The sequence below is a fragment of the Carassius carassius genome, chromosome 23 (genome assembly GCF_963082965.1).
Source record: "Carassius carassius chromosome 23, fCarCar2.1, whole genome shotgun sequence".
In the NCBI taxonomy this organism is placed as follows: Eukaryota; Metazoa; Chordata; class Actinopteri; order Cypriniformes; family Cyprinidae; genus Carassius; species Carassius carassius.
Window position 1 is genome coordinate 5,226,544 of NC_081777.1, and position 25,344 is coordinate 5,251,887.

The window sequence follows — 25,344 nt, forward strand, 5'->3', positions numbered from 1 at the left end:
TAAAAAAAAGGAAGAAAAGGTTACAAAATAATGGTCAATTCACATATGTGTAATTCTTGACCAACTGTATTGTTCAACACTATTAACAATGAAATAACAGACTGGGTATATTATTGATTGACAACATCTGAAAAGTCTGTAAGACTGTAAGACTGTATTTGAAGTTTTCAAACAATCTTCTTTAGGTAGAAAATGAATAGAATTTGTACTTCTAGAATCGATTTGTCGCACTCTTTTAGTAAGTATTACACAAATTTCACACTGTATTAATCAGATACACATTTTATTTGTAAAAGGTTGCAGAAATTGTGAATGAAACATTGTTTTTGTTTCTAAATTTATTGAAATCCCTGAATCAAATTTAAAGCGCTCCAGACTCTTGATTTCTTTTCAAGTGTTTCCACGTGTAACTCAAACTTTAAAATCACATTACATACATACATACATACAGCACAAAATTCAAGGAAAGACTTATGATGTTCACATTTAAGCATGTGAGTGTGACACTAGAAACACACACTCCTTGAACCGAAGAAGGCTGAAGGTACAGACTAAAACAAAGCTAAATCTAAAAAAGCTTCACTTTAAGAATGTAGTCACTAAAAACCATAAAACCGTTAAAAGGAGAAAGTAAGACATTTATTTACATATCTTTAGACAGAATAAAACCCTCAAACCGCTCTCCTTTTAAAATATACAAATGTATAAAGCAATCGTTAGACAAAAAAAACAGGTCAAAAGTTCATCCTTCTCTTCAGCCAAGCTATGCTGGGTTATTCCATGTATGTTATAAAAACATATGCGACCTGAGAAAACAAAACAGTTCATAAAATTTCTTTGAGCTATTTATACTCCTGTCTTCTCCTTGATCCAGGCCCTGAATTTTGGCACGTTTGTGTAGATGCCTGGCTTGTTTCTGCGAGCACAGCCATCACCCCAGCTCACCACTCCCGCCAGGTACATACGTTCATTTGTTAAAAAAGTCATAGGACCGCCAGAATCGCCCTGAGGAAAGAAAAAGGGTGTTATTTCGATACTAAAATGTGAGTGAACAAAGAAAAATAAAGAGAAACAGTTAAATAAAATGGCAATTAAATTAAGGACGACCAATATTAAAATTCTGCAAATAATTAAAAAGCAGATCATAATTGTTATTTTATGATAAATAACCAATAAATGGCAGATATTAAAAGTCTATATTGTTTTGTCTAAATATATATATATTTTTTTTACCTGTGTAAACAAAAATCTACTGTTGCTAAATACTACAGGAATGCACAGATATTAAAATTCTGGTTAATACCAAATAGCTCATATTTAATTTCCATTTTATGGTCTATAACCAATAATAGGCTAATATTAAAAGTAAAAAAACAATTTCAAAATTTTCTACACATTAAACCGTATAAACAAAAATTATTCATTTTAAATGCTTCATGAGTGGACTGATATTAACATTCTGGTTCATATCAAAATTAAATATAATTACAACAGTGATAATAATTGTATGTTGTATGATAACCGCTAAATGGCACATTTTAAATGTAATACTACATAAAAAAATAAAACTATAATGTAAAACACAAACGTTTCAAAATGCCTCAATTGAATTTTGGCATTGCATCACTATCTAAAATTAGGCATATACCAATGTATCGGCCACTGATATTTATCGGCTGATTTTTCCTACATTTACAACAATCAGTATATTGGCTATATAAGGAACATATAATGCAGAACATATAATGCAGATAAAATGCTTGAAATGGTGTTATTACTTGGTTTGTCGAGCAGAGAGCGCTCCATTGTTTGTTACTGGCGACCTGGATGAAAAGCTTTAAAGCTTAAGTCTACAGAAACCCATTGAAACTTTGAACAGCCATATCTAAAATCCACAAATCTGCACCAAATTTGGGTGATCCCTTCAGCTCAAGAAACACATTTGAACACGATTCAAGTGTACGTCTAGAGGCCCTCTTTCAAATGAGACCCCCGCATGTATAGCCCCCAGGGTACGGGAGTCACGGGTGATTAAATTCGCAGCCCAGCGCTGACTGATCTAGCGATCCACGGGGGCTAGCGACGCGCAGACTGAGGCGTTCGAGAGGGCTACTCGAGCTAAAGGGACCCGTCCAAATTTGGTGGACATCCACCAGCATGTTCACGAGATGACACCAGTCAACCCTTTCCCTTCAGTAAGGTGGTTTCTTGTTCAGACAGGAGCATTCAAGCATTGTCTTATTCGACTGCAAGTGCACTGCGAAGTGGACTTCAGATAAAATTCCGCCATGATTCCAGTTCCAAGGGAACGTACACGTTATAATACACATCATAGAGCAAATAATGTTCAGCTGCATTTCCCTGTGTCTCTCACTCACGCGTCTCTCTCACATACATGTGCACACTGCGTCTCCATGAGAACGGAAGGTTGGTATCTCGTGAACACCTTTACACAATCACGCATTAAAAAGTGGTATACAAATTTTTTTTAATTCTGAATATAATTTTGTCAGTGTGTTAATGTCGATCTGAGAAGTGATTGCTACTTTAGAAAGTTAACTAGTCACAAGTTTGAGGTAAAATGCATTTGGGTTGTCGATGTCAAAACACTATATAAGCTGTGATTCAAATATTAAACAATGATATGTCATTTGTTTACTCTTACTCTGAATGTTTGCTGCTTCAATCCAGATGAGTAGGCTATTGTATAGGGTACATTTAGTATAGGTTGTGAAAATTGTACAGCTGTGGTATTTGTATAGGGTGTGAATTCTGTATAGAAAATTATTGCTTGACTGAAGTAAAGCCATCTCTCTCTTTCTCACCCATGCACACTCACACACACAACCACACCCACGGCACACACAAAAAATTGAAAAGCTGTATTTCAAGTTTTTTTGTGGTTATTTGTCCTGTTCTTTTCTCAGATTGAGCTTCCTGACAATATGGCAGAAATGTCTTGTGGCTCAAAAATAGGTTGAATACAATGCGGTTTATGTATGTCTTCTTTAGTCTGTTGGCTCTTTAGGTTTTTTTACTGGCACACGTCACTTACACATTTTGCACTTACTGTGGAGTGTTGAGACATATTTGTGCCCATATGTAAATTTTATGTACTGGTTTTATTTTTGAATTAATGTTTTCTACAATTTTATAACATTTTTGTTGAGTTATTACACAATACTTGTTCAGACCTTTTTGAATCTTGCCCCAACAAATAATCCAAATTACAAAAAAATACTAAAACTGATAAAAACTAAACTAAAACTAAGCATTTTCAAAAAATAAAAACTAAACTAGCAAACCCACTTTAAAAACTAATTAAAATTAAACTGAATTTGAAAACAAAAAGTCAAAAAGAAAATGAAAGTGTCCAAACTTTTGACTGGTACTGTACTATAATATACACAAAGAATATCGGTGCTATATCAGTATTGGTCTTTTGTACTCCCTAATATCGGTATCGGCACCCAAAAAACAAAAACATGTATCAGTTGGGCTATAGAAATTATTTGATGATGCAGCAATAAAACTGCTAGTATAATTTAATGCAGGTGTTTTAGAACTTTGCTGATTTAAAACATGATCAAAATACCATTTTGATGCCAAAATTTCTAATAAGAGAGGAAGTATCAAATATCGGTATCGGCCACTAAGAATCCTATTGGTGCATCCCTAATTAAAATATAAGTGATTTTAAGAGAGCATGGTAAAAAGCGATCTAAATCTGAAAATAGGAAAAATTTGCTTTAATAAGTGAATATGTTGACCAAAACTGATATTGTAATAAATAAATAAAAATCTGTAATACTGATCACTAACCCAAACAATGAAATAAACAGAAATAAAACTATACATGCTTTGAAAGAGCAATTGTATGTTTAAAGCACTTAAAGTGTGCTTCTGCTCCAGTGAAAATAGACTTTTAAGCAGCGTATGAAACCCACCTGGCAAGCATCCACTCCTCCTGTCAGAACGCCTGCACACGTCATGCGAGATGTGATCTGTCCATTCATTAGTTCATCACACACTGTGCTGTTGATGATGCGAACATTTGCTTTCTGCAGCACAGCTGCTCCAGCGCCTGAAATACACACACCAGTTACTGAATGCTTTTAGTTACAATATTTCTAAATCTTTGTTAACATTAGTTAGTCAGAATACAACTATTCATTGCTAGTTCATGTTCGCTGAGTCTAATAAATAATATACAACTTTTTGTTTTTATAGTGTATTAGTAAATGTCAAAATCAACTAACTAATAACATTAGGATGCTACAGACATAAATGCTTTAGAATTATTTTTCATTGTTAGTTCACGTTAACAAATGGAACGTTAGGGCAAAGTGTAACTGATGAAATAGGCTTTGTGAAAGGTACAAAGCATCATTGTGTAGTTCTTTTACTGACCCCCTTCTCTGGTGGCACCCCACCCGGTGATAGTGACCGTTTCACCAGGCGGGAAGACGTCAGTGGCAGTGGGCAAGCAAATGGGTTTAATGGTTGTACTGAAGGTCACAGGTGAGTCCAGCTCCATCAGAGCGATGTCATTGTCATAGGTGTAGTGGTTGTAGTATGGGTGAGGAATGATTTGTTTTAGGAATCTCTTTGTTGCCTGTGCTTTCTCTTTTTGTTTGTGGAGACCTAGGTATGCTTCCCATGTTCCTGGCTGACCATATCTGTGAATTCATCAGATGTACAGACATTAATGTTTTCTCTGCCATCCTAAGTGTCTTGAGTAAGAAAACCAATGTAACAGATTGATACAAGTTTAAAGGGTTCGTTCACCCAAAAATGAAAATTCGTCCATGTTTTACTGACCCTCAAAGCATCCTACGTCTATATGACTTTCTTCTTTCAGATGAATCCAATCTAAGTTTTATTAAAAATTGTCCTTGTTCTTTCAAGCTTTAAAATGGGAGTAGGTGGGTGTTTTTGTTCAACAGTCCAAAAGAAGTCAAATAAAGCATGCGCAACCATAATAAAATGTGTCTCGCACACAAAAAAAGTATTTATAACATTTTAAATATGGATATTTCTCTTACAAAAATGCATGGATTTGCTACAGGAGGCTTTTTTTTCACCCCCTTGGAGCCATGGGAGGCATGTTTTATTACAGATGCGCATGCTTTATTGGACTACTTTTGGACAGTTGAACGAACAAAAACGCCTGGCTACTCCCATTCTAAAGCTTGGTAGAGCAAGGACAATTTTATATATAACTTCAATTGGATGTGTCTGAAACGAGAACGTCGTGTACACGTGGGATGCGTTGAGGGTGTGTAAAACATGGGCTTATTTAAATTTTTGGGTGAATAACCCTTTAAGACTTACTGATTAGATTAAAGCTAAATTATAAAACTTTTTCTTATTTGTTATTTTAGCTCTGATAAGATGTCCTGTATCTGTGTACAGCAGTGCATTGAACCACAGACAAAACAATGTTTTACACAAGACACAAGCATATTTTTAACAGCTAGAGGTCCAAAAGTTACATAGCGTAGCTTTAATATACATGTTATTTTTTCAATCTAAGTGGCAACATACCAAACCGAGATACTAGAACTTCTCTGAAAGTTTGCTATTTAATACAAAGAAGTTCACTTTTTACATTATAATTTCTATAGACAACTCTTCTGCACACCAAGATGGTTTATTTGAAGGAAAATACAGTAAAACCAGTAAAATTGTTAAATAATTTTACCATTTAAAATAAAATGTTAATAAAATGTATTCTATTTTAATATTTTTGTAATTTATTCCTGTGATGGCAAAACTGAGTTTTCGGTGTCAGAAATCCATCTAATATGCTGATTTGCTGCTCAAGAAACATTTCTCGTTATTATAAATGTTGAAAACATTTTTGCTGCTTAACATTTTTGATGAAATCATGATATACTACCATTCAAACATTTGGGTCCAGATTTAAAGATTAAAAAATAGAGAGATTAATTTTTTTATTCAGCAAGGACACATTAAATTGATAAAGAGACCGTAAAGACATTCATAAGATTTCTATTTCAAATATATGTTGTTCATTGAACTTTCTAGTCATCAAAGTATTCTGAAAAAAGTATCGTTTTAAATAAAAAAGCACCATTAATAACAGATAACTACAAAGCATGATTTTTGAATAATCGCCGAAGATGTAGTAATGATGCTAAAAATTCAGCTTTGATCACAGCAATAAATGCCATTTTAAAATATATTAAAATAGTTAACAGTTATTTGAAAATGTAATAGCATTTTACTGTATATATAATCAAAAACCCCAGCCTTGGTGACTTCTTTCATAAAAAAAAAGAAAAAAAAAAGTATCCTATTTATAAATTAGAAATCCTATTTAGTGCAAACTTTTGACCTATAGTGTAAGAGTCCAAGCAGTTTTTGAGGCCAGAAATGTTTAGTTAATGGAGCGGTTTCTCAAGTGAAAGTTATAGATTGAAGAAAGAAAAAATAAACAAAAAGAACATTTACTTGATTTTGGCATCATCTTGTACGCAGTGGGCAGCCGTCACAAGCCATCGGTCACTGATGATGGATGCACCACAAACATGTGCTGTGTTTTTAATGTGCAGGCTGACCTGCCATGGGAACTCGCCCTCATCTGCTTCCTGCCCACCCACAATTCGAGACTTTGTGTAAGCCTTCTTACCACAGTCTAAAGGAGAAAGAAAGAGTGAGAGAATACAGATCAAGATCAAACAATGCAGAATATGTGTTGAAGAACAGAGAAAGTAGATGCCACACACCACAGCTAGATTCATCCGAGTTGTCACCACAGTCATCTTGTCCATCACACACAGGGTGCTGTTTTGTGATACATTTGCCATTATTGCACGCAAATGTTGAGGTTTTACAAATATCTGTAAGACAGAGAGTCAAGCCATGAGAAAAAATGTAGAGAAGGAAACTGCTCTCGAAAAATATATCTCTCAAAATATTTTTGAATACAATAAGCAACAAAAATAGCACTAAAAATAAACAGGCTTGTATTATTCTTTATCAAACATATCATCACCTCTCGTACAGCCTTCTTCATCTGAGCCGTCTTTACAGTCTTGTTTCCCGTCACACTTCAGCTTCTCTGAGACACACTGATTGTTCGTGCATTTAAATTCTCCAGCCTTACACCCTGCCAGAGAAGAGAGCATCTATGTTAAACCAGGTGAGGATGTGTTTTTGAGTGGGAGAGAATGAAGAAAAGACAGAAGCTGGTAGTCATAACAAACAAAAAGTTACACTGCTCCATTGTACAATCTGTTGTGTTCAGCGTGACCAGTGCCTCACTGTGCTGATATAGCCGATGTGAAGCATGATGTTTTACGTCGATGCTACAAAGCCTATGAACTAATAAATAATATTCCAGCATCCAGATACATCACGAATCCCTAAAATTTGAATTTGTGTTCGGCATCAGTTTCATCTTACATTAATTTGTTTTTGAATCAATGTTTTTATAGCCTTAACGCATAGCCTTAACTTTAGAGGATTTGTTGTGGAGAGAAACCAATAACTGTGTTTATAATGTTTGTAACATTATTACTGAATGTAATAATAAAGCTACATGACGCGATTTTTTTGTTACATAATTTGTCAAAAATGTCAGTTACAATGCAGACAACACACAAAAACTGAAGGGGTGACACCACAGCACATCCGCGATGGAGGAAAAACACACAAAAACTTTTGAAAAGATATATACCTATGTGGAAATGGCAAATGAGAATGTAAGAATAACATATTGTTATTTAAGATGAACACTTTCTGGATAGAAGCTACTTAGGTTTAATTGATTATCCATATGGCATTTTTTTTCTTTTTTTTAGAAAATTTCATTTAAAATGTTAGTATCAAATATGAGCATTCAGTTAGCATAGCATAATGGCACTGTTAAATAATTTCAAATTTTATTTACATATAGTAATTTAGCAGATGCTTTTATCCAAAGCGATTTACAAATGAGGACAATGGAAGCAATCAAAAACAACAAAAGAGCAATGATATACAAGATCTATAACAAGTCTCAGTTAGCTTAACACAGTAGACTTTTAAGTGACACTTTTTAATAATATAAAAAATAAAACGAAAACAGACAGAATAGAAAAAGAAGAGAGCAAGCTAGTTTTAGGTCTTTGTTGCTTTTGTTAATTGTATAATAAATGAAAATAATGTGCTGTGGTGTCACCCCTTCAGTTTTTGATAGAATACAAAAAGATTAGAAAGCTAGTAAGTTAGTTTTTTTTTTAAGAAAACAAGCAGCAAATAAATAGAGTGCAAGTCTAAAAAAAGACAAGTGATTTTTTTTTTAAAGAATAGAATTAGAATATAGAGTGCTGAAGTTGGAGGGTCAATTAAAGATGAAAGAGATGTGTTTTAGCCGATTCTTGAAGATGCTCGGATTGAGTTGGGAAGGTCATTCCAACAGGAGGAAACTTTTAAATTTTAGGAAATTTTGGAAATTGGATATGCTTGATATATTCTTCACAGTCCCCCTGATTAAGCTAGAAATCTAAGTGAATAAAATACTGATTTCCTGGTAGAAACACTGATGAATATTTTAAAAAGCCCATAAATGATACATCTATGCTGTCTTGTATATTGAATGTTACAGAACCAATGGGTGTTCATGTCTTTTCCCTATATTGCCTACGGAGACAGTATTCCTCAAATTTGGATGCATAATAGAGGGTAAACTGAAAGAAAAGACAGGAGAGAAAGGAAAGCAGAAAAGGGTCCTACCACAATTAAGTTCATCCGTGCCATCTCCACAGTCATCTACTCCATCACACCGCCAGAACATCGGCTTACAGATCCCATTTCTGCACTGGATCATGCTTGCGTCACATTCTGAAATCCACATTCAAACTCTGTATATCTGAACTCAAATTCATATTCAGAGAGCAAGCGTGCAATTCTGTGTGTGAATTTAAGCTCTTACTGCAGTTCCTCTCGTCTGTGCCGTCACCGCAATCGTTCCAGCCGTCACAGCGCAAGTCTGGTTTTATACAGCGATTGTTGTTACAATGGAACTGCTCCGGACAAGCTGAGAGATTCAGAAACTGAATTTACTTTTTAATGTTCACACTGACACCACTTTAAAAACTGGCATCAATTAGTCTTTTTTCCATCTAAGGTCAGACTGCCACTAAAATAATTGTAGTTTTTACTTATGAACCATTGTTATGCCTTTACTTACGGTCAGAGGGATCAAAGACCTCATAAGTGGCCTCGAAACCTCGATCTACTTCTGATGAATCTGATTTGAACACAACCGACACCTGGTTACTGCTGACAGGAACCATGGTATTAGCAGGCAGCTGCCCACACAATGTTCTGCGAAGAAACAAACAAGAACTTGTGTATGTTGGAAATCTCCAACTAAACGATTACAAGCAGTGGTGGTTCAAGATCTGGGCTGGGGAATTTATCGGTTGTAGGTTCAAAAACCACAGTAGACAATCAAAAAAAAGAAAAAAATAATACTCCACAAATACAAGATTGAATTGAAGTTTTAAAACATATTTACCATGGAGAAAAATGCATTTCATGTGATCTTTCAAAGAGATCCTTTTTTTTTAAATGAATGGACCAAGTGATTTGAATGTATAGCCCCTATTGAGCCAAATACATTTTTGTTAGTGAATGAATGTTGTATGAGGTTTTGTGATTGTTGTGATTCTTTGCGAACAGCTGTTTTGGTGCCGCAGCTGAAAATAGTTTAAAGAGATACACTGAATTGCTATTAGCATGAAGAACTACTTTTGATTCCAAAATAAATTATCTCTGCTTAAGACGACTATTCTCATTATAGACATCTGCAAATTGGAAAAGCTTTAAAAGTGGAAAATATCATAAACTGATGTTGTCAGTTGTATCCTTAATGCAATAATAAAGCACACACACAAACAATAGTTGATTGTGAGCCCTCACCATCATGACCTTGAACAAAATGTTTCTATGACAAATGTACTGTACACTACGTTTCAATAAAACTTGACTCTACTGCCATTATTCAGATTTAGGGATTTATTATTTGCTTCATCTGAGAGGAAAAATTACACTAGTTTTCAGTCTTTTAAATATATACAATAAATATCTCAGTATTTATGTGCTCTGAAATGACAACCTCCGAACCAATCACATATTCTTACTGAATATTTCTATCTTGTACTCCAGTAAAATATATAATGTCCTTTAAACAAGATACTTTTACTTGAGAAGCAGACAAAAATAATAATATTCTTGTTAATATTTCTTAAACCAATGGGATTTTTTTCTTGTTTCATGCATAAATCTAATGAAGCTTTGATTTTTCTGAAGACAAATCCTTTCTTGTGTAACCTTTTCTTCTCAAAATAAATGATATAAAGATATTTAGACATGTTAAGACCGAGAGACGCTTTATCAGCGCTCTTGTAGGAACATCATCCAGCCAATCAGACTGAAGGACCAGAACTAAATGTTGTACAAGAGTCAATTCTGTAAAAAATGTCTAATAATAAATTGCTGTTTTACAGTGTTAATTTACTGACCTTTTACCAACAATCTGCACACTATCTCCTGTGCATTGAGGCCCTGTAGAAACCATGAACTTGGGGAACTTCAGCTTGATGAATTTACCATTAGGAACCTTTAAACAATAGAGATGGATATAACACTGTTATAAAAGTGGTTAAGCATGACAACGACTGGTTCAAAATGTGTTTTGGTCTTACCTCGATGTCCCACTGACATGTGGTGCTGGGTGGGTAATAACTGGGGAAGTTGGGTGATTGAAAACTACCGGAGGATCCAATCAATTTACCACCACATGCAACTTCTGTTGAAAGGGGAGAACCAGTGAGAGAGGCTCAACATTTTGGAATAAAGCATGCTGTACTATTAATCAGTCAAGAATGTAGTTGTTCAGCCAGCCAGGATTCATTTTTACCGCTGCTATCTCGACTGATTTGAGTCACACGGGCTCTGAAACCAGGAAAATTTTCGTCTTCGTCGGTTACCAAGGTGACCAACATAACATTCCGGGACGAGATGAAGGATAAGGGATTACTGGGAGAATAAAGTCCACACTTCCTGTTTAAGAGAGAAAGAAACTTGCATTAAAATGCCTTACAGTTGCATATACAGCCACCAGACGGTGCTACATCCACAAACACAACTCACTCTGCCATGAGGTACTTGTCCATGGCGACCAACGAGTCATACACTCTCACAAAGTCATTTGAACAGTTTTTTTCCAGGTTGAAGGTGTCAAAAGACAACTTCAGCACGTGGCCTGGGTCTCCCCGAAGCTGCCACTGCACAAAGGAATTTGGACTGTAAGGTTGGTTAGGGAAACCTGGTGATGTAATGATCTCTTCAGCAGCAGTCCTGGTTTGCTGGGTGAATCTCATACTCTCTGGACATACAGAAAACAAAAGGTTAATCTAACACATTTATTATTGGATACATGGAATATTAAGGAGTCTGAATGTGCTTAGGGAATACAGTCCTGTTTCAAAACCTACTGAACTTTGGTCCCTGAACTACTGTACGATAGAATTGAGTTCCCAAATTAATAACAACAACAATGCAGCTCATTTATGAAGGAATATTAACATTTTTCAATGATGTTTTACTTTAAACAGTAATCGGAAACAGTCTTTCTGACATCTATGATAACTTTACTTGCTTTCTATGGAGGCAGCTAACTAGGTTTTGGAAAATAGAGTATATGACAGACATAAGTATCGCAATACTCACTCCTAGCTTTTGAGAACAGACGTGTGTCCAGAGCTGTTAAGGAAAGATTGACACAGTTATGATTGATGTTTGAATGATAATTTTTTTTTGCACTGTTTGGAGGTTTGTAAATTTGTCTCTTTAATCAAGGTTCAATAATTGAATATATAACCAGCAGTGAAATGCGGCATCATTTTGGTAATCCACAGTTTCTAAATGGGACCTAGACATGCTTTAATGAGATCCATTAATCCAAAGAGTATTACCTGAAGACACAACATGCTCAAAGACCAGGGGACCTTGTTGAACTCTGCGAACTTTGTTGTTATACATTTCATCCAATTTGCTCACAGCCCGATCCACTGCTGCTTCCTGTCCCGCTGGAACAGCAAACTCTGACTCATAGTAAGCGATTACACTGCCCTCACTGCACAGAGACAGACATACAGAATGAGATTAAAACAGTTGAAAATGACCATCTAGGATGTAGATGAATTTGTTTCTTCAGTGAAACAGATTTGGAGAAATGTAGCATTACATCACTTGCTCAGCACAGCAGTGGATCCTCTGCAGTGAATGGGTGCCGTCAGAATTAGAGTCCAAACAGCTGATAGAAACATTTTGGGTTATGAACAAACGCATCTTATGTTTTTAATCAGATGTTTGGACACTCATTCTGACGGCACCCATTCACTGCAGAGGATCCACTGGTGATCAAATTTATGTTTTCATGTAAACGTACCTGAAGGCTATAACATTGGAACTAATGTAATGTTTTGACAGTTCTGGAGCTTCCGAGTACATTGATTTCAGCTAAGTATGAATAAAAAAAAAAACTACATTAAATACAATTTTCACTATCATTGCTATTAAAAAATAAAAAATTGTTTCAATCAATTAGGTTCTCACCTGAGCCATGACTTTGTTTGCCAAGTCTTTAAACTCTGTACTGTCCTGGTTTTTATATGCATCCACAAACTCTTCATTTGTTATCTTAAGTGAGCCTGTGTAAATCTTCTGTAGTTTCAAATCTTTCCGGACTGCAGACACCAGGAAGACATGAACCAATAAACACACGATCAGCACCATCATGACTGACACCGGTAACCGTGTTATGCTGTCTGTGGCTGCAGCTCCTACTTACAGTGGAAATGCCAGACCAGAAGCCCAATGATCAAAGCCAAAATGGCTGCCAAGATCACCAGAGCAACAATGATCCCAACTTTCCCAGGGCCCCTCTTCTTCTCCAGCTTTTTATTATCCGATGCTGGCAAGAATGTGACAGCCTGGTCCCAGTCCTTGTCCTGAACACAAGAGGCAAAATACTTTTTAATCTTCTCTGTAAATTTAACTACATAAAAGTCCGTTCGAAGAGATAAATAAATAATGACACTTGCAGTACATATCCTCAACAGAATAAGATTTTGATTGAGAACAGAAAATAAACAGTAAACTGCATAGCTTTTTTGACAGAATAAGCACAGATTCATAGGCATTATATAAGAGCAGCATGAGAACACTTCCCTAGATGCTCATACTGCTCCACACTTCAAAGTCTACATGGGCTTTGTTTTCAGAGGAGGAGAGAGAGGCAATGTCTCCATTTTTATAAAACAATCATTTTTATGAAGCAATGACATCCATCATAGATTTCTGAAAGTTATGAGTTGTGAAACTTAGGACTGCTTTTACTTTTACCTGTAGATACTAATTATTGTAATGCATTCTTTAACAATACAAAACATTATAAATGAATGCTTTTATTCAGTGAGGATGACTGATCAAATGTACCAGCATAATGTTACAAAATATTTATATTTTAAATTCTGTTCACGGAATGATGTTGAAATGTTATAATGTAAACATTTTAATATTATTTCACAAGATTACTGTTTTACTGTATTTGTGAATTTTATCTATGGCGAATTAATCCGATAAACTGACTGAATCATGAAAAGTGGACATGACTAGAATGAAACTTGTACTAGAGGTGAGGTTGCAGTAGTTAGTAGAGGACTATAGACCAAACATACACAATAACACCAGCAATGAGTATTAAGAATGTAAGCAGTGTTGAGTTTAAACCAAGACACAGCACACTGAATACACAATACAGCCTGATGATGGAAGTAAAAGGCATGATAGGACATGCTAGTCCATGTGGTTAGAGCAATTGTAATGAAACCAGTGGAGAAACATCAAAAGCTCAATATATTTGCAGAACAAAACCATTATTTTTGTATTCAATGAATACTAGTATTACCCTTTAATAGGCTTTTTAGAATTGCATTTCAGTAAATACTCTTAATTTATGTGTAAAATCAGTTGATTAAAATAAATAAATAAAAAATAAAAGGACTTTGGGACAAAACAGTGTTTACACTTGATGTTTACACTTAAAGTGCACTATATCAAAAGTCAGGGGTTCTCACTGAGACAGAATTTATGATTAATGTTATAGTAATGTTTAAAATAGTTGTGCTTCTTAATATTTTTCATGGAAATTGAGATGCATGTAATTTAAGAGTAGTTAAAAAATATTTATTTTTAACAACTTAAAAGTCTTAAAGGTACAGGTTGTAGGACCTGCCACTAGAGGGCGCACTACCATAACAATAATAATCGCATGGTTTGATGACGCTAAGAAGGAGCATGGAATGATGGGATTTGTTGTCTTCTACCCAACCGCTGACGGCCATCAATCAGACGGAAAGATAAATTATGGATTTAACGCGAGTTCAACGATTTGCTCGAGTAGATACATACAAAGTCAATGCAAAGATGCGATCAGACTATGGATCAGATGCATCCTAGAGACGCGATGCCCTGCGTTTGGAGTGTATGCCCCATAATTCTTATCTTGTTGATCGTTATAATAGCATACGCTTTCTGTAAAGATACGAATCAAAACAACTGACCTGTCGAGTAAAACACAAGCGAGATCAGCATCTCTTTCTAGTTGAAGTTTGTCGCGAAGCTACTTCCGCATTTGTCCACGACACTGTTGTCATGTGGTTTCTACATGAGTAAAGGCGGTAACAAAAGGTACCTAACATCATTGATACAGGCGACTGCACTGCCCCGTGTCACTGTTTAGAATGGGAATTTTCTCATGATTTACAAGTAGTTGAAAACATTAGAGATATTGTTAGTAATCAGCTGGACAAAATATATAACACTAGCCTAGTGGTTTTTGGATATTTTAATGCAAATATCTTACAAATTGTACCTTTAACTGTCATTTTAATGCATCCTTACCGAATAAAAGTATGAATTTCAAAAAGGTTTTACTGACCCCAAACTTTTGAACAGAAGTGTACTTTGCTCACTATGAAACACTTGCCTACAACTGTCTTTCATAAACATCGGTTGTCTCAGTTATCTCAGACTGCCGTCACATGACACTGTTCATGACCTATATTCTACTTAATTTGTATCAAAAAATGTGCCAAGACAAAAAGTCCCACCTGAGCTTGAATTCATGGAATAATTGGAAACATTTATGAAACAAAGACTTTGGATTTTCTATTAACGTGCAGTGAAGCCAAATAAAAACTGCCAGTCCCCAATGAGATTTTCAAGGACATGTTTAAAGAGTTTCATTGTCTGTGTAGTTTCCTCTTTGCCACTGCATATTTAAGACCACAGATTTAAAAACAATGATCAAAATGTTCTAATGCCATTTAAACTTAAATTCATTTTATTATATTTACAAACTGTGACTAGAATAACCGTTCCTTTTCCAATCAGACCTGCCTTTGGTGTGAACTTCAGACAGTTAAGTCTAATGAGCATTGAAAGTCTAGCTGTAAATGAGTGAACTAAACCTGGGTTAAGTGGTTAACATTCATTCTATGATGACATGCATGATGCATGAAAAGCAGCTGATCACTGCTGAATAAGTGGGATATCCCGGAGTCATGTTCAGGTTTCGTCTGTGTGGGTGTTGGCTCATAGTAAAGCGTACTGAAGTAAGCATGTCGCAACAGATCTGTGGAATGCGTGCATCTCTACACACACCACACAAATATACAATAACATGCTGTGGTGCGGATCATTCAACTCAAAAATGAGTCATGAAGGCATTGAAACATCAGTCCCTCTCATGTGCACCTGCTCACTTAACCAACTCATAGTAGTGTTGCATACACAGCAGCTCTCAGCTACAAGTTAGCCATAACGTAATTTCTTAAACTACGCCAAAATCTATATTTAATCCGTACAATATATTTTTATCCTTCTCTTATAACTTTATATTTTTCTTATATTTACAGATATTTATCATACATCTACTTTTACAATAAACACAATTCATAAAACTTGAAACCACACTACGCGCAACATTTTGCAACACAACATCTGACAGAAAGAGCGAAGGCATTTGATTATTTTGATAACATCGGCGTGACTATTGTCATTTGGCGTGTCATTTGCTAGTATAATACACTTGGTATTTTACGGGTCAACAGTCATGTAATACACTGAAAAATGTTGATACAGGATTTAAGACAAATTTCACAAATAATTACTAAAAGTTTGTGTTTGTACTTCAATAAACTTTATTTTCAACCATTTTAACCATGTACCCTTGATCGTGGTATCCACATTGGCTGCTGAGAAACCCCTATTGGTTGTCACCACCCCATAAAACCAAACAATTCACCAGAAGTGACTGTTCTTAATCTATCTTTTAAGATGACAGCTACCTATAATCACCAGAGCCATTAACTGCTGCTGTAGACTGGAGGCACTTCATTTAAAGTCTTGTGAATGTCTACTGACACCCTATTCTCACAGACGACAATGAAGAACAGCTAATCCAGCCAGCAGAGTGACTTAAACACGAACGTCTATTGATGATCAATAGAAATCAAATCCCCTACACATGCAAACCGACAAAGAAAATGAACGAATGTCAGCCGACCACCCCGGCTCAAGTTACTACAGACAGGAAATTATGTCTGTCACATTTTGGTAGCATAGAGGACCACAGACAGGAAATTATGTCTGTCACATTTTGGTAGCATAGAGGACCACAGACAGGAAATTATGTCTGTCACACTTTGGTAGCATAGAGGACCACAGACAGGAAATTATGTCTGTCACATTTTGGTAGCATAGAGGACCACAGACAGGAAATTATGTCTGTCACACTTTGATAGCATAGAGGAATAGAGGACCACAGACAGGAAATTATGTCTGTCACATTTTGGTAACATTAAGGGGTTAATGCACTTCACCATTCGGCTGTGCAATGTCCTTTTAATGTCCCTTTTCCAACACAGTTTGAGGCCTGGAAAACCAAACTTGTATGATTTCCTGATATTTACAGAATTGTTTTCCATGAGCGTGAACTCTTAAATATAGTTTTCAAACTTCCAGCCCTTCAGATCTTTATATGATGGCTTCTTAAAAGGCTTGACACAACTGTAAACGGATTAATGTGTTAAAAAATGACCAATGCAAAGCTTTTAGAACAGATATGTTATATTTCAGTTATCATTATGTATTTAAGGTTGCTTAAAAGGTTAAAAACATATGAAGTTGTTAATATGGTAAAGGCCGGAAGAATCTTACCTTAGAACCGGGAGTGTAACGCATTCCTCCATCCATAGGGTCCATTTCTGAGAGACCACCAGGAGAATAAATATCAACACTTCCTCCTCTGCTGACAAAATAAGACGTGTATTTGTGTATGGTAAGAAAGAAACACACACACACACACACACTTGTTATTCTCAGATGAAATCAAAAAAACAACACGCCCATTACAAAGGTGCACGCGGAACAAAATATAAATCGAAGTTTCCTAATAAAAAGTTTTCAATAAAATGTCGAGCAAACTAAAACGTGTATGTCTCAAAAACGAATTCAGAAGATTAAAATGAGGTACATTTAGTCTTCCGTAGAGAATGAAGACTGTTTCGTCTACCTGTGAGACGAGAGAGATATTTCCGGAGACTCGCGGTTCAATGGGAGTGACTAACTCAAGCGATACTTGTTCTTCAGGTGAGCGCTTCTCACAAATAACACTTTAAAACCCAATCTTTAAACTACAAAGTTGCCCTTAATACGTCAAAGTACGGTGAACACATGCGTTAATATTTTAAAACAACAGCAAGGTATATTTTAAGCATAGATATGACTGTAGAAATTCAGTATCGATATGTTTCTGCTTCGGAGTGACTCACCTTCCGCGGGCGTCGGCTGTATGTCGGAATCTAGTGTGCTGCCTACTTAGAGCGCGCGGAGGGCAGTGAACCGCGTCGGAATGCGCCTATGGGACCGAAAACGCTGTCTAGGTAGGGCACGTAGTAGAACTTGAGACAGTCTCAAATGCGGTTTACCTCGGCGTGATACAAACTAGACATGCCGGTTTCTGTTACATAAAAATGGCGTTTCCACGAAGTAGAGCTCACCGGAAGAACCGAGTAGATTTTAAGACATAGAAATAAAAACAGTTTACTAAAACTAGCATTAGGCCAACACAAATCAAATATCTAGAACAACAGCAATAATAAAAAACACACATAGACAACCCCATTTGTGTGTGTGTGTGTGTGTATATATATATATATATATATATATATATATATATATATATATATATATATATATATATATATATATATATGAAGAGTTCAGATGCAAAAGCCTCTAAATGCCATCTGAAATTTTCATCTAAAATTAGGATTTTTATCAGGCTCCTATATTTATGTTCAGTTATTTCACTTTAATAGCCAGGAAAAGGACCTGCACATTGTCATTAAAGTAAAGTGACTCAACCTAAGCATAGGAGCTTGATAAAAATCCTAAATTTAGATGAAAATTTCAGATGGCACTTAGAGGCTTTTGCATCTGAACTCTTCATATATATATATATATATATGTGTGTGTGTGTGTGTATATATATAAATGTGTTTGTATCTGTGTGTGTGTGTGTGTGTGTGTATGTGTATATATATATGTGTGTGTGTATATATATATATATATATATATATATATATATATATATATATATACACACACACACACACACAAACATAAATAGCCTACAATAAAATATAGCCTATTAGATCTTTAACATTTATTATTATCAGATATTAATATAAAATATTAATCATAAAAAGGGGAAGTCTGAATCTATTTGGTAAACTAAACTACAGAACTTAAAATGAGTTGCAGTATAGAAATTAAACAACTACATGAATATTCAGAAGGCAATCTCAGAATGAAGATACCAAAGTGAGTGTACTGGTCGAGTATTCACCAGGAATGGATATGGGTTAGTCTCTGTCCATGTTAAAGGGCATCTGTTGGAGAACAAATCGTCAAGCTTGTCAGTCTCGTGTACAATGGGTCAGCAAATGCAAATAAAATCGATTGTTGTAAATACTGTCTGTTATGTAATCTCTCGCAGCTTCTGAAAACAGTGCAAATGAAATACTATTTTCAACATTAACAATTTCACCGCCACAAAACATTGTTTTTATTCTGAATTATGTTTATGATCAAAATTATTTTATATAGTCTGATAAATGTTTAGATGAATGAACTTACTGACACTTGAAGGTAAGCAACATCAACTGCACAATCTATAGCACACAGTAACTAGCAGGCACTCTGATATGTCATCTATAAGATACTATTGGTTGTACAGTATACAGTGCAACAGAATGTGGGAAAACATAAATGAGCTGCACATACACAGATGGCAGATGACATTAAAGCTTCTCTGACAGATTTATTGACTATTGGATTGTGTAAATGTGGTGTGATGGGAGAAGCAGACAGTCTATTGTGTAATAGCAGCAGGCGGAAAAACATCATGTTGATTTTTCTGCCCACTGCTACTGATTTTTAACGGACCACCTGTAGATCTGTGTTTATGCTCACATGGACATGACAATCAGGGACCTGCTGTGTGATATTACTTCATATAATACAATCCTGGATACAGAATTGTTTTACTCTTTGGGTAGTTTTTTTAAATTATTGAATTATTTTTGAATTATCATTATTATACCACATGACCCTAGCAATTAATTTTTACATGACATTTTTGCATGTTAAAGAGAGGAAACTGTGGCTTTTTCTGAGATGCCAAATGTGATGTTGGTAATGTCAGCTTCCCCTCGTTGATTGTAAAACTGCTGTCAACACAGTGCAATATTGGAAAGAAGAGCATTTAGGTTTGTTTTTATTTTCACTTGGTCTCTTATAAACAAACATATCTCTCCTTTCTGCAGATCTGCACTCTTAAGAATGGTTCTAGACGGTACCAGTAGGGTTCTTCAGCTTGTAACAATAGTGTAACCCGTTTTATAAGGTTCCATAAAGAACCATGCTTTAAAAGTGCTATATACAAACTTAATGGTGTTGTAAAGAACATTCTAAATAATAATATTTTTTTAAATTAATTAATATATATATATATAATATATATAATATAATATATATATTTTTTTTTTTAATATTGTATTTATTTCTACCCCTGATCACCTGCCTGGTCTTATAATAGCTTGTATCTCTATTATATCTCTATTAGGGTCTTACATCAACACCACAACAGCATGTTGTGACAGTCAGGTACTTTTTTGACATATGAAATTGTAGCATTTATGACAGTGCTCTAACAAAAGTTATTAGCTGTATAAAATATGTAAAAGATAATTGACACAAAATATAAATATAAACATAAGTAAAACCAAATGTAGAAACAGAAAATATATGTAATGAAGACCAGTTTCCAGTAAAATATCTTGACAATCCTCTATATGGCAATTTCTCTTTGCAAATAATGAGGTTGTGATAGGTGGCAGCATCTGAATGTTAGAAATACACAATTGGGATTAGAGTTACAGTGCGTTTCTTCCATTTGTTTCAAGGGATGGTCCACCCAAAAATCTCATCCTATTTTTTCAATATTATTGAAGTCTGTGGCTACCGGCTAACAAATGATGTTCCTCACATTCTTCAAAATATCTTCTTTTGTGTTCAGCAGAAGAAATAAACTCACTCAGGTTTGAAACAAGTGGGATTGAGTGAATGACTTTTTTTTTCTTTATGTGAACGATCCCTAAAAAAATAATTATGTTTAGAAAAGTAGTCACTGTGAATGGACAGTATGTGGCATGGTAAAAGGAAAAAAGGGTTAAAAAGTCATAGGATAGCTTTATTCATTTATTTTTGCAACTGAATAGGCTTATGCATAATCCCAAATAATAACAGAAAATTCTAATAATACCATATCTATGTAGTGAGGAAGAAGAGATACATATCCTCAACTGAACAGAGCTGCTCATACCTACATTTTCTGTTAAAAAAGAGACATTTTCAGAAAAAAATTAATAAATTCAGATTTATTTTTTGCATGTTTGTCACACTTTAATGTTTTGGATCAAACAATTTTAAATTTTAGTAAAAGATAACAAGTAAAACACATGCAGTTTTTAAATGAAGGATTTATTAAGGAAAAACAAAATCCAAAACTACATGGCCCTGTGTGAAAAAGTGTTTGCCCCCTAAACCTAATAACTCTTTTGGCCAGCCTTAGCAGCAACAACTGCAATCAAGCATTTATGATAACTTGCAATGAGTTGTTTACAGAGCGGTGGAGAAATTTTGATCTACTTCACTTTGTCAGGCTGTTCCTATTTAAGAGATTTCTTGATTGTGAACAAGTGTGGCAGTAATAAGGCCTGGGTGTGGCTAGAGAAATTAAACTCTGGTGTGATAAACCACAGTTTTAACAGGGGGGCAAACATTTCTTCACAAAGGTAGTTTGTTATTTTGTTTTCCCTTAATAAAAACCTTTTACATGGGGAAAAAAACTTCATTTAAAAATTGGATGTGTTATATTTGACTAATATTTAAATTTGTTGGATGATGTGAAACATTAAAGTGTGACAAACATGCAAAAAAAAAAAAAAAAAGGAAATCAGGAAGGGGGCCAACACTTTTTCACACCACTGTGTGCATACACACACACACACACACACACACACACACATTACCAGTTTTTGAACCATAAGATTTTTTATGTTTTTAAAATAATTATCTTCCAAGCCATCATTTATTTGATCCAAAATACAGCAAAAGCAATATTGTAAAATGTGTTTACTATTTCAAATAGCTGCTTTATATTTTAATATATTTTAAAATTAAATTTAATTAAAAAAAGGTTTTTGTAACATTATACACTACCATTCAAAAGCTTGAAGTCAGTTTAAATTGTTTTTTAAAGCTATAAACAGTTTAATCTGTTTTCAACATCATCATAATAATAATAATGATAATAAAGATCATGTGACTGGAGTATTGATGCTAAACATTCAGCTTTGAAATCACAGGAATAAATTACATTTTAAAATATATTAAAATAGGGAACATTGGTGTGAATATAAAAAAAATACAGTTTTTATGATCGCAGCTGTACAGAGAACAGTAAAAAAAAAACATTAAAAATGAATTCTGTTTAATATTTTCCACTATATATAGGCCCACATTTTATCGTTAAAATCTATTAAATCCGATTTCATAATAGACAAGGAGGTGCTCACCATAGACATCTATGGTGCTCACACCCAGTTGGTATCCTCAGGAGATGACAGCATGATGACCTCATTTCCGGTCTGTCCCTTCATCAGTCAGCCGGGGGCGTGCGTGCTTGTGGTATGGTTTTGAGAGCTCGCGCTCGTGAAGAGGCAGTCGTACACGCGCAGCATTCCACACGCGCTGAGAGCGGGATCTACGCGTACAACAACAACAGCTCGCGGACCGTTTACTGAGCTGTTTTCTGTTTCAGAGCCTCTGATAAGAATCCACAGCGGGATAATTTCAGCACAAATCCTAAAAGAGAGTAACCGTGAAAGATGGGTTCAGTCCCGGCCATATCTGTGCTCATTCTGGCCATCGCGGTTCCGAGTCTGGCTGGATACATTGAGGTAACGTTACGTGCGCACTAATATTTCACCCTTGTTTTCATAATTATCTTCCATTGTTTACTCTGATATTTCTGTACTGAGACGTCTTTTTATTGTGATGGTATTATTTATAGGTAAGTAACGTTAGTAGTTTACATTTTTAAAACCTTTATATTCATTTAAATCTTTTTTTTAAACCCATAATGTAAGTTGCTGTTTTAATTTTTACATTATTTCATAAGTGCATGGATTATAACTGTGGTCTTCCATTGGAGAAGATCTACACTTTTCCTTGATGTCTCGATCAGAAGAGACCTTTTAGAGATTTGTATCTACTCTGAGCTTTGGCTTGGTGTAAAATGACAGCAATGAATCAAGATGGTTAATCCGCTTCAAAAAAAAAATTTGATCACACTATATAACCGAAATGATTCAGATCATTATACATATTCATCAGAAATAAATTGCTTTTCAGGTGTTTGGTCTGATGTTTGTGTCTGACAGGCTTTAGGTGATAAATCACTTCCTGTGTTAAAGGACAAGTTTGTATTTGTCGGAGAACACTGTCAGGCTTGTGAAACGTGTCAGTTGCTTCCACTGTAGGCAAATGAACTCATGTAAGAAAGTCAAGTTTCATTCCTTTCCTGGATGATCCCTGTCTGTTTGCTTTAAAACTTACCTTATCACTGCTGCCTTTGTGCTAGAGGCGTTTTTGTGCTTTTACATGTGTACCAATAGTCCTTTCCGATGGCAAGCTCCTCCAATAAGAGCACCGCCTGCAGGCATGATAAAACAAATTATGAAACAATTCTGTTCAGTGCAAGAAATAATGACACTGACGCACTGAAATAATGAAATCCCGTTGTTGCTAATTGATGCATTTAGAGAGAAAGGAGCTGCTTGTGTTTCACCGTCATGAGGAGGTGCAGTGATGTTTATGAATATGCATAGATCAGCATTACTGTAGAAAATCAAAGAATCATTTTACCCTTCAGATCGATATTACGACCCTATTGTATTTCTGTTATCACCACTTTCGTCTTTGTTATACATTTGACTCCTTGATTGTTTTGATCTGATAGCTCCTCAAGAATACGATTAATGGTAAAATGTTATTTTGAGAGAGGTGTGTTTCCAGACTCTGCAGCTTTGTGTTTCTGGTCAGCGGGAGTTTGATGCTGAGCTAGTGAGTCTCGTTGACCTCAGACCTGATTTATAACCTGGATGGGAAAGTTCTGCAGAGGTTCTGCGCAGCCCTGAAGTCTCACTAACTAAACTGCAGGGGAACTGCATGCATTGAAACCCTCCTAGTGCTGGGGATGGGAATTATTCCCTCTCTTTTGCCAGGTGTTATTGTATTTTGCAGGAGACAAAGGCAACGTGTTAAAATCACACTGGGCTGTCTGTTTGATCGTTGATGCTTTGCTGCTAACTCTCTGAAGCTGGTGCAAGCTTGGAATTTTTTCTTTAAAGGGGTGGTTCGGGATTTTTGACATCGGACCTCATTTTTAAGTCAGCCTGGTTGTTATTCATCAGTGGAGACATTTTTAAAAAAAAAATTATCCAGTCTTTATATTTGGATAGATAGCCGATGCTAGGCTAGCGCGAGTCAATGGGTATATGTTAGCCAGCCATTAAAAACCGTTTTACCCGCTCCACAGTGCACCAAACGCAAATCAATTATAACACTAGACTATCGATGCAAATGTCCGTTGATAGAATTATTTTAGAAATCAAACTTACCTTTCATCACATTGCATTAGTTATAATTTGTTCCCTGTAATCATAAGCCTTGTCGACAGCAGCAGCGGAGTGATATTGATTACCTAGGCAACCGAGTGAGCCGGTCCACACATGACGCAAGTGTATGGTATTTACCTGCCGCTGGCACACTGATTAAAATTCCGCAGCGGCTGAGAAACTAGTTCCTTTAGGATCATTGAGATGAAAGGTAAGTTTGATTTGTGGAGCGGGTAAAACGGTTTTTAATGGCTGGCTAACATATACCCATTGACTCGCGCTAGCCTAGCATCGGCTATCTATCCAAATATAAAGACTGGATAATTAAAAAAAAAATGTCTCCACTGATGAATAACAACCAGGCTGACTTAAAAATGAGGTCCGATGTCAAAAATCCCGAACCACCCCTTTAATCCTCAGCTGTGGATATGTCCCTTTTTTATGTTGTAACAGCCATATGTTATATAACCATGACACATTCAGGCTCAAAAATACAGATTTTTCCCGTTTCTTTTGCTGATACAACAGTTTCACTGGTCCTGAGACCAAACTGAAACCTTAAGCTTGGTTTAAGATTAGATTAGATTCAACTTTATTGTCATTATGCAGAGTACAAGTACAGAGCTAATGAAATGCAGTTAGCATCTAACCAGAAGTGCAAGAATACAGTGTTTTATATACATAAAAGTGCAGAGTAAGTAAAGCTATGATATACAGAATGTACAGTGGAGTTGCTATATACAATATTGATCAGAGTATATACAGAATATAAATATGAATGCAATGTAGGGATTGTATGTACATTATGAACAGAGCAATGAAGGATTATATATACATTATGAATAGAAGGACGTGAGAACAGTGGTAATAAATGCAGTTGGATGAGTGTGCAAAAGTATTGTTGAACAATGTATTATATGCAAAAAAACAGTAGTGCAATGATATTTTTGTAGAA

General features: G+C 35.4%; 2 protein-coding genes across 7 annotated transcripts in view; one reads left to right on the plus strand and one right to left on the minus strand.

Annotated features, from left to right (window-relative positions):
• Positions 1-320: 320 nt before the first annotated feature.
• Positions 321-18,060, minus strand: st14a (ST14 transmembrane serine protease matriptase a). 3 transcript variants are annotated; one of them, XM_059506072.1, is made up of 20 exons: positions 17,916-18,060; positions 17,302-17,389; positions 12,869-13,028; positions 12,634-12,764; positions 12,467-12,537; positions 11,991-12,151; positions 11,742-11,778; positions 11,167-11,391; positions 10,934-11,076; positions 10,719-10,822; positions 10,536-10,633; positions 9,200-9,336; positions 8,942-9,046; positions 8,743-8,850; positions 7,022-7,135; positions 6,753-6,866; positions 6,478-6,661; positions 4,411-4,679; positions 3,948-4,084; positions 321-1,005 (listed from the first exon to the last, which is right to left on the minus strand). In XM_059506072.1, the coding sequence occupies exons 2-20, from the start codon at positions 17,344-17,346 to the stop codon at positions 847-849; spliced, it is 2,502 nt and encodes an 833-aa protein (XP_059362055.1). In that variant the 5' UTR covers positions 17,347-17,389; positions 17,916-18,060; the 3' UTR covers positions 321-846. The 3 variants fall into 3 exon arrangements, with proteins under 3 accessions (XP_059362055.1, XP_059362053.1, XP_059362054.1); XM_059506070.1 differs by lacking the exon at positions 17,916-18,060 and adding an exon at positions 17,657-17,898; XM_059506071.1 differs by lacking the exon at positions 17,916-18,060 and adding an exon at positions 17,657-17,898 and having other exon boundaries at positions 17,302-17,392.
• A 4,328-nt stretch (positions 18,061-22,388) lies between these two features.
• The window catches only part of aplp2 (amyloid beta (A4) precursor-like protein 2), a 92,211-nt gene continuing 89,255 nt past the window's right edge, over positions 22,389-25,344 (plus strand). For 3 of the 4 annotated variants that reach the window (XM_059506073.1, XM_059506074.1, XM_059506078.1), the window contains exon 1: positions 22,390-22,670. In XM_059506073.1, the coding sequence (XP_059362056.1) occupies positions 22,599-22,670 (72 nt within the window). In that variant the 5' untranslated portion in view covers positions 22,390-22,598. Of the gene's footprint in view, positions 22,671-25,344 lie in introns of all 4 variants that reach the window. The other variant, XM_059506075.1, reaches the window with a different exon arrangement.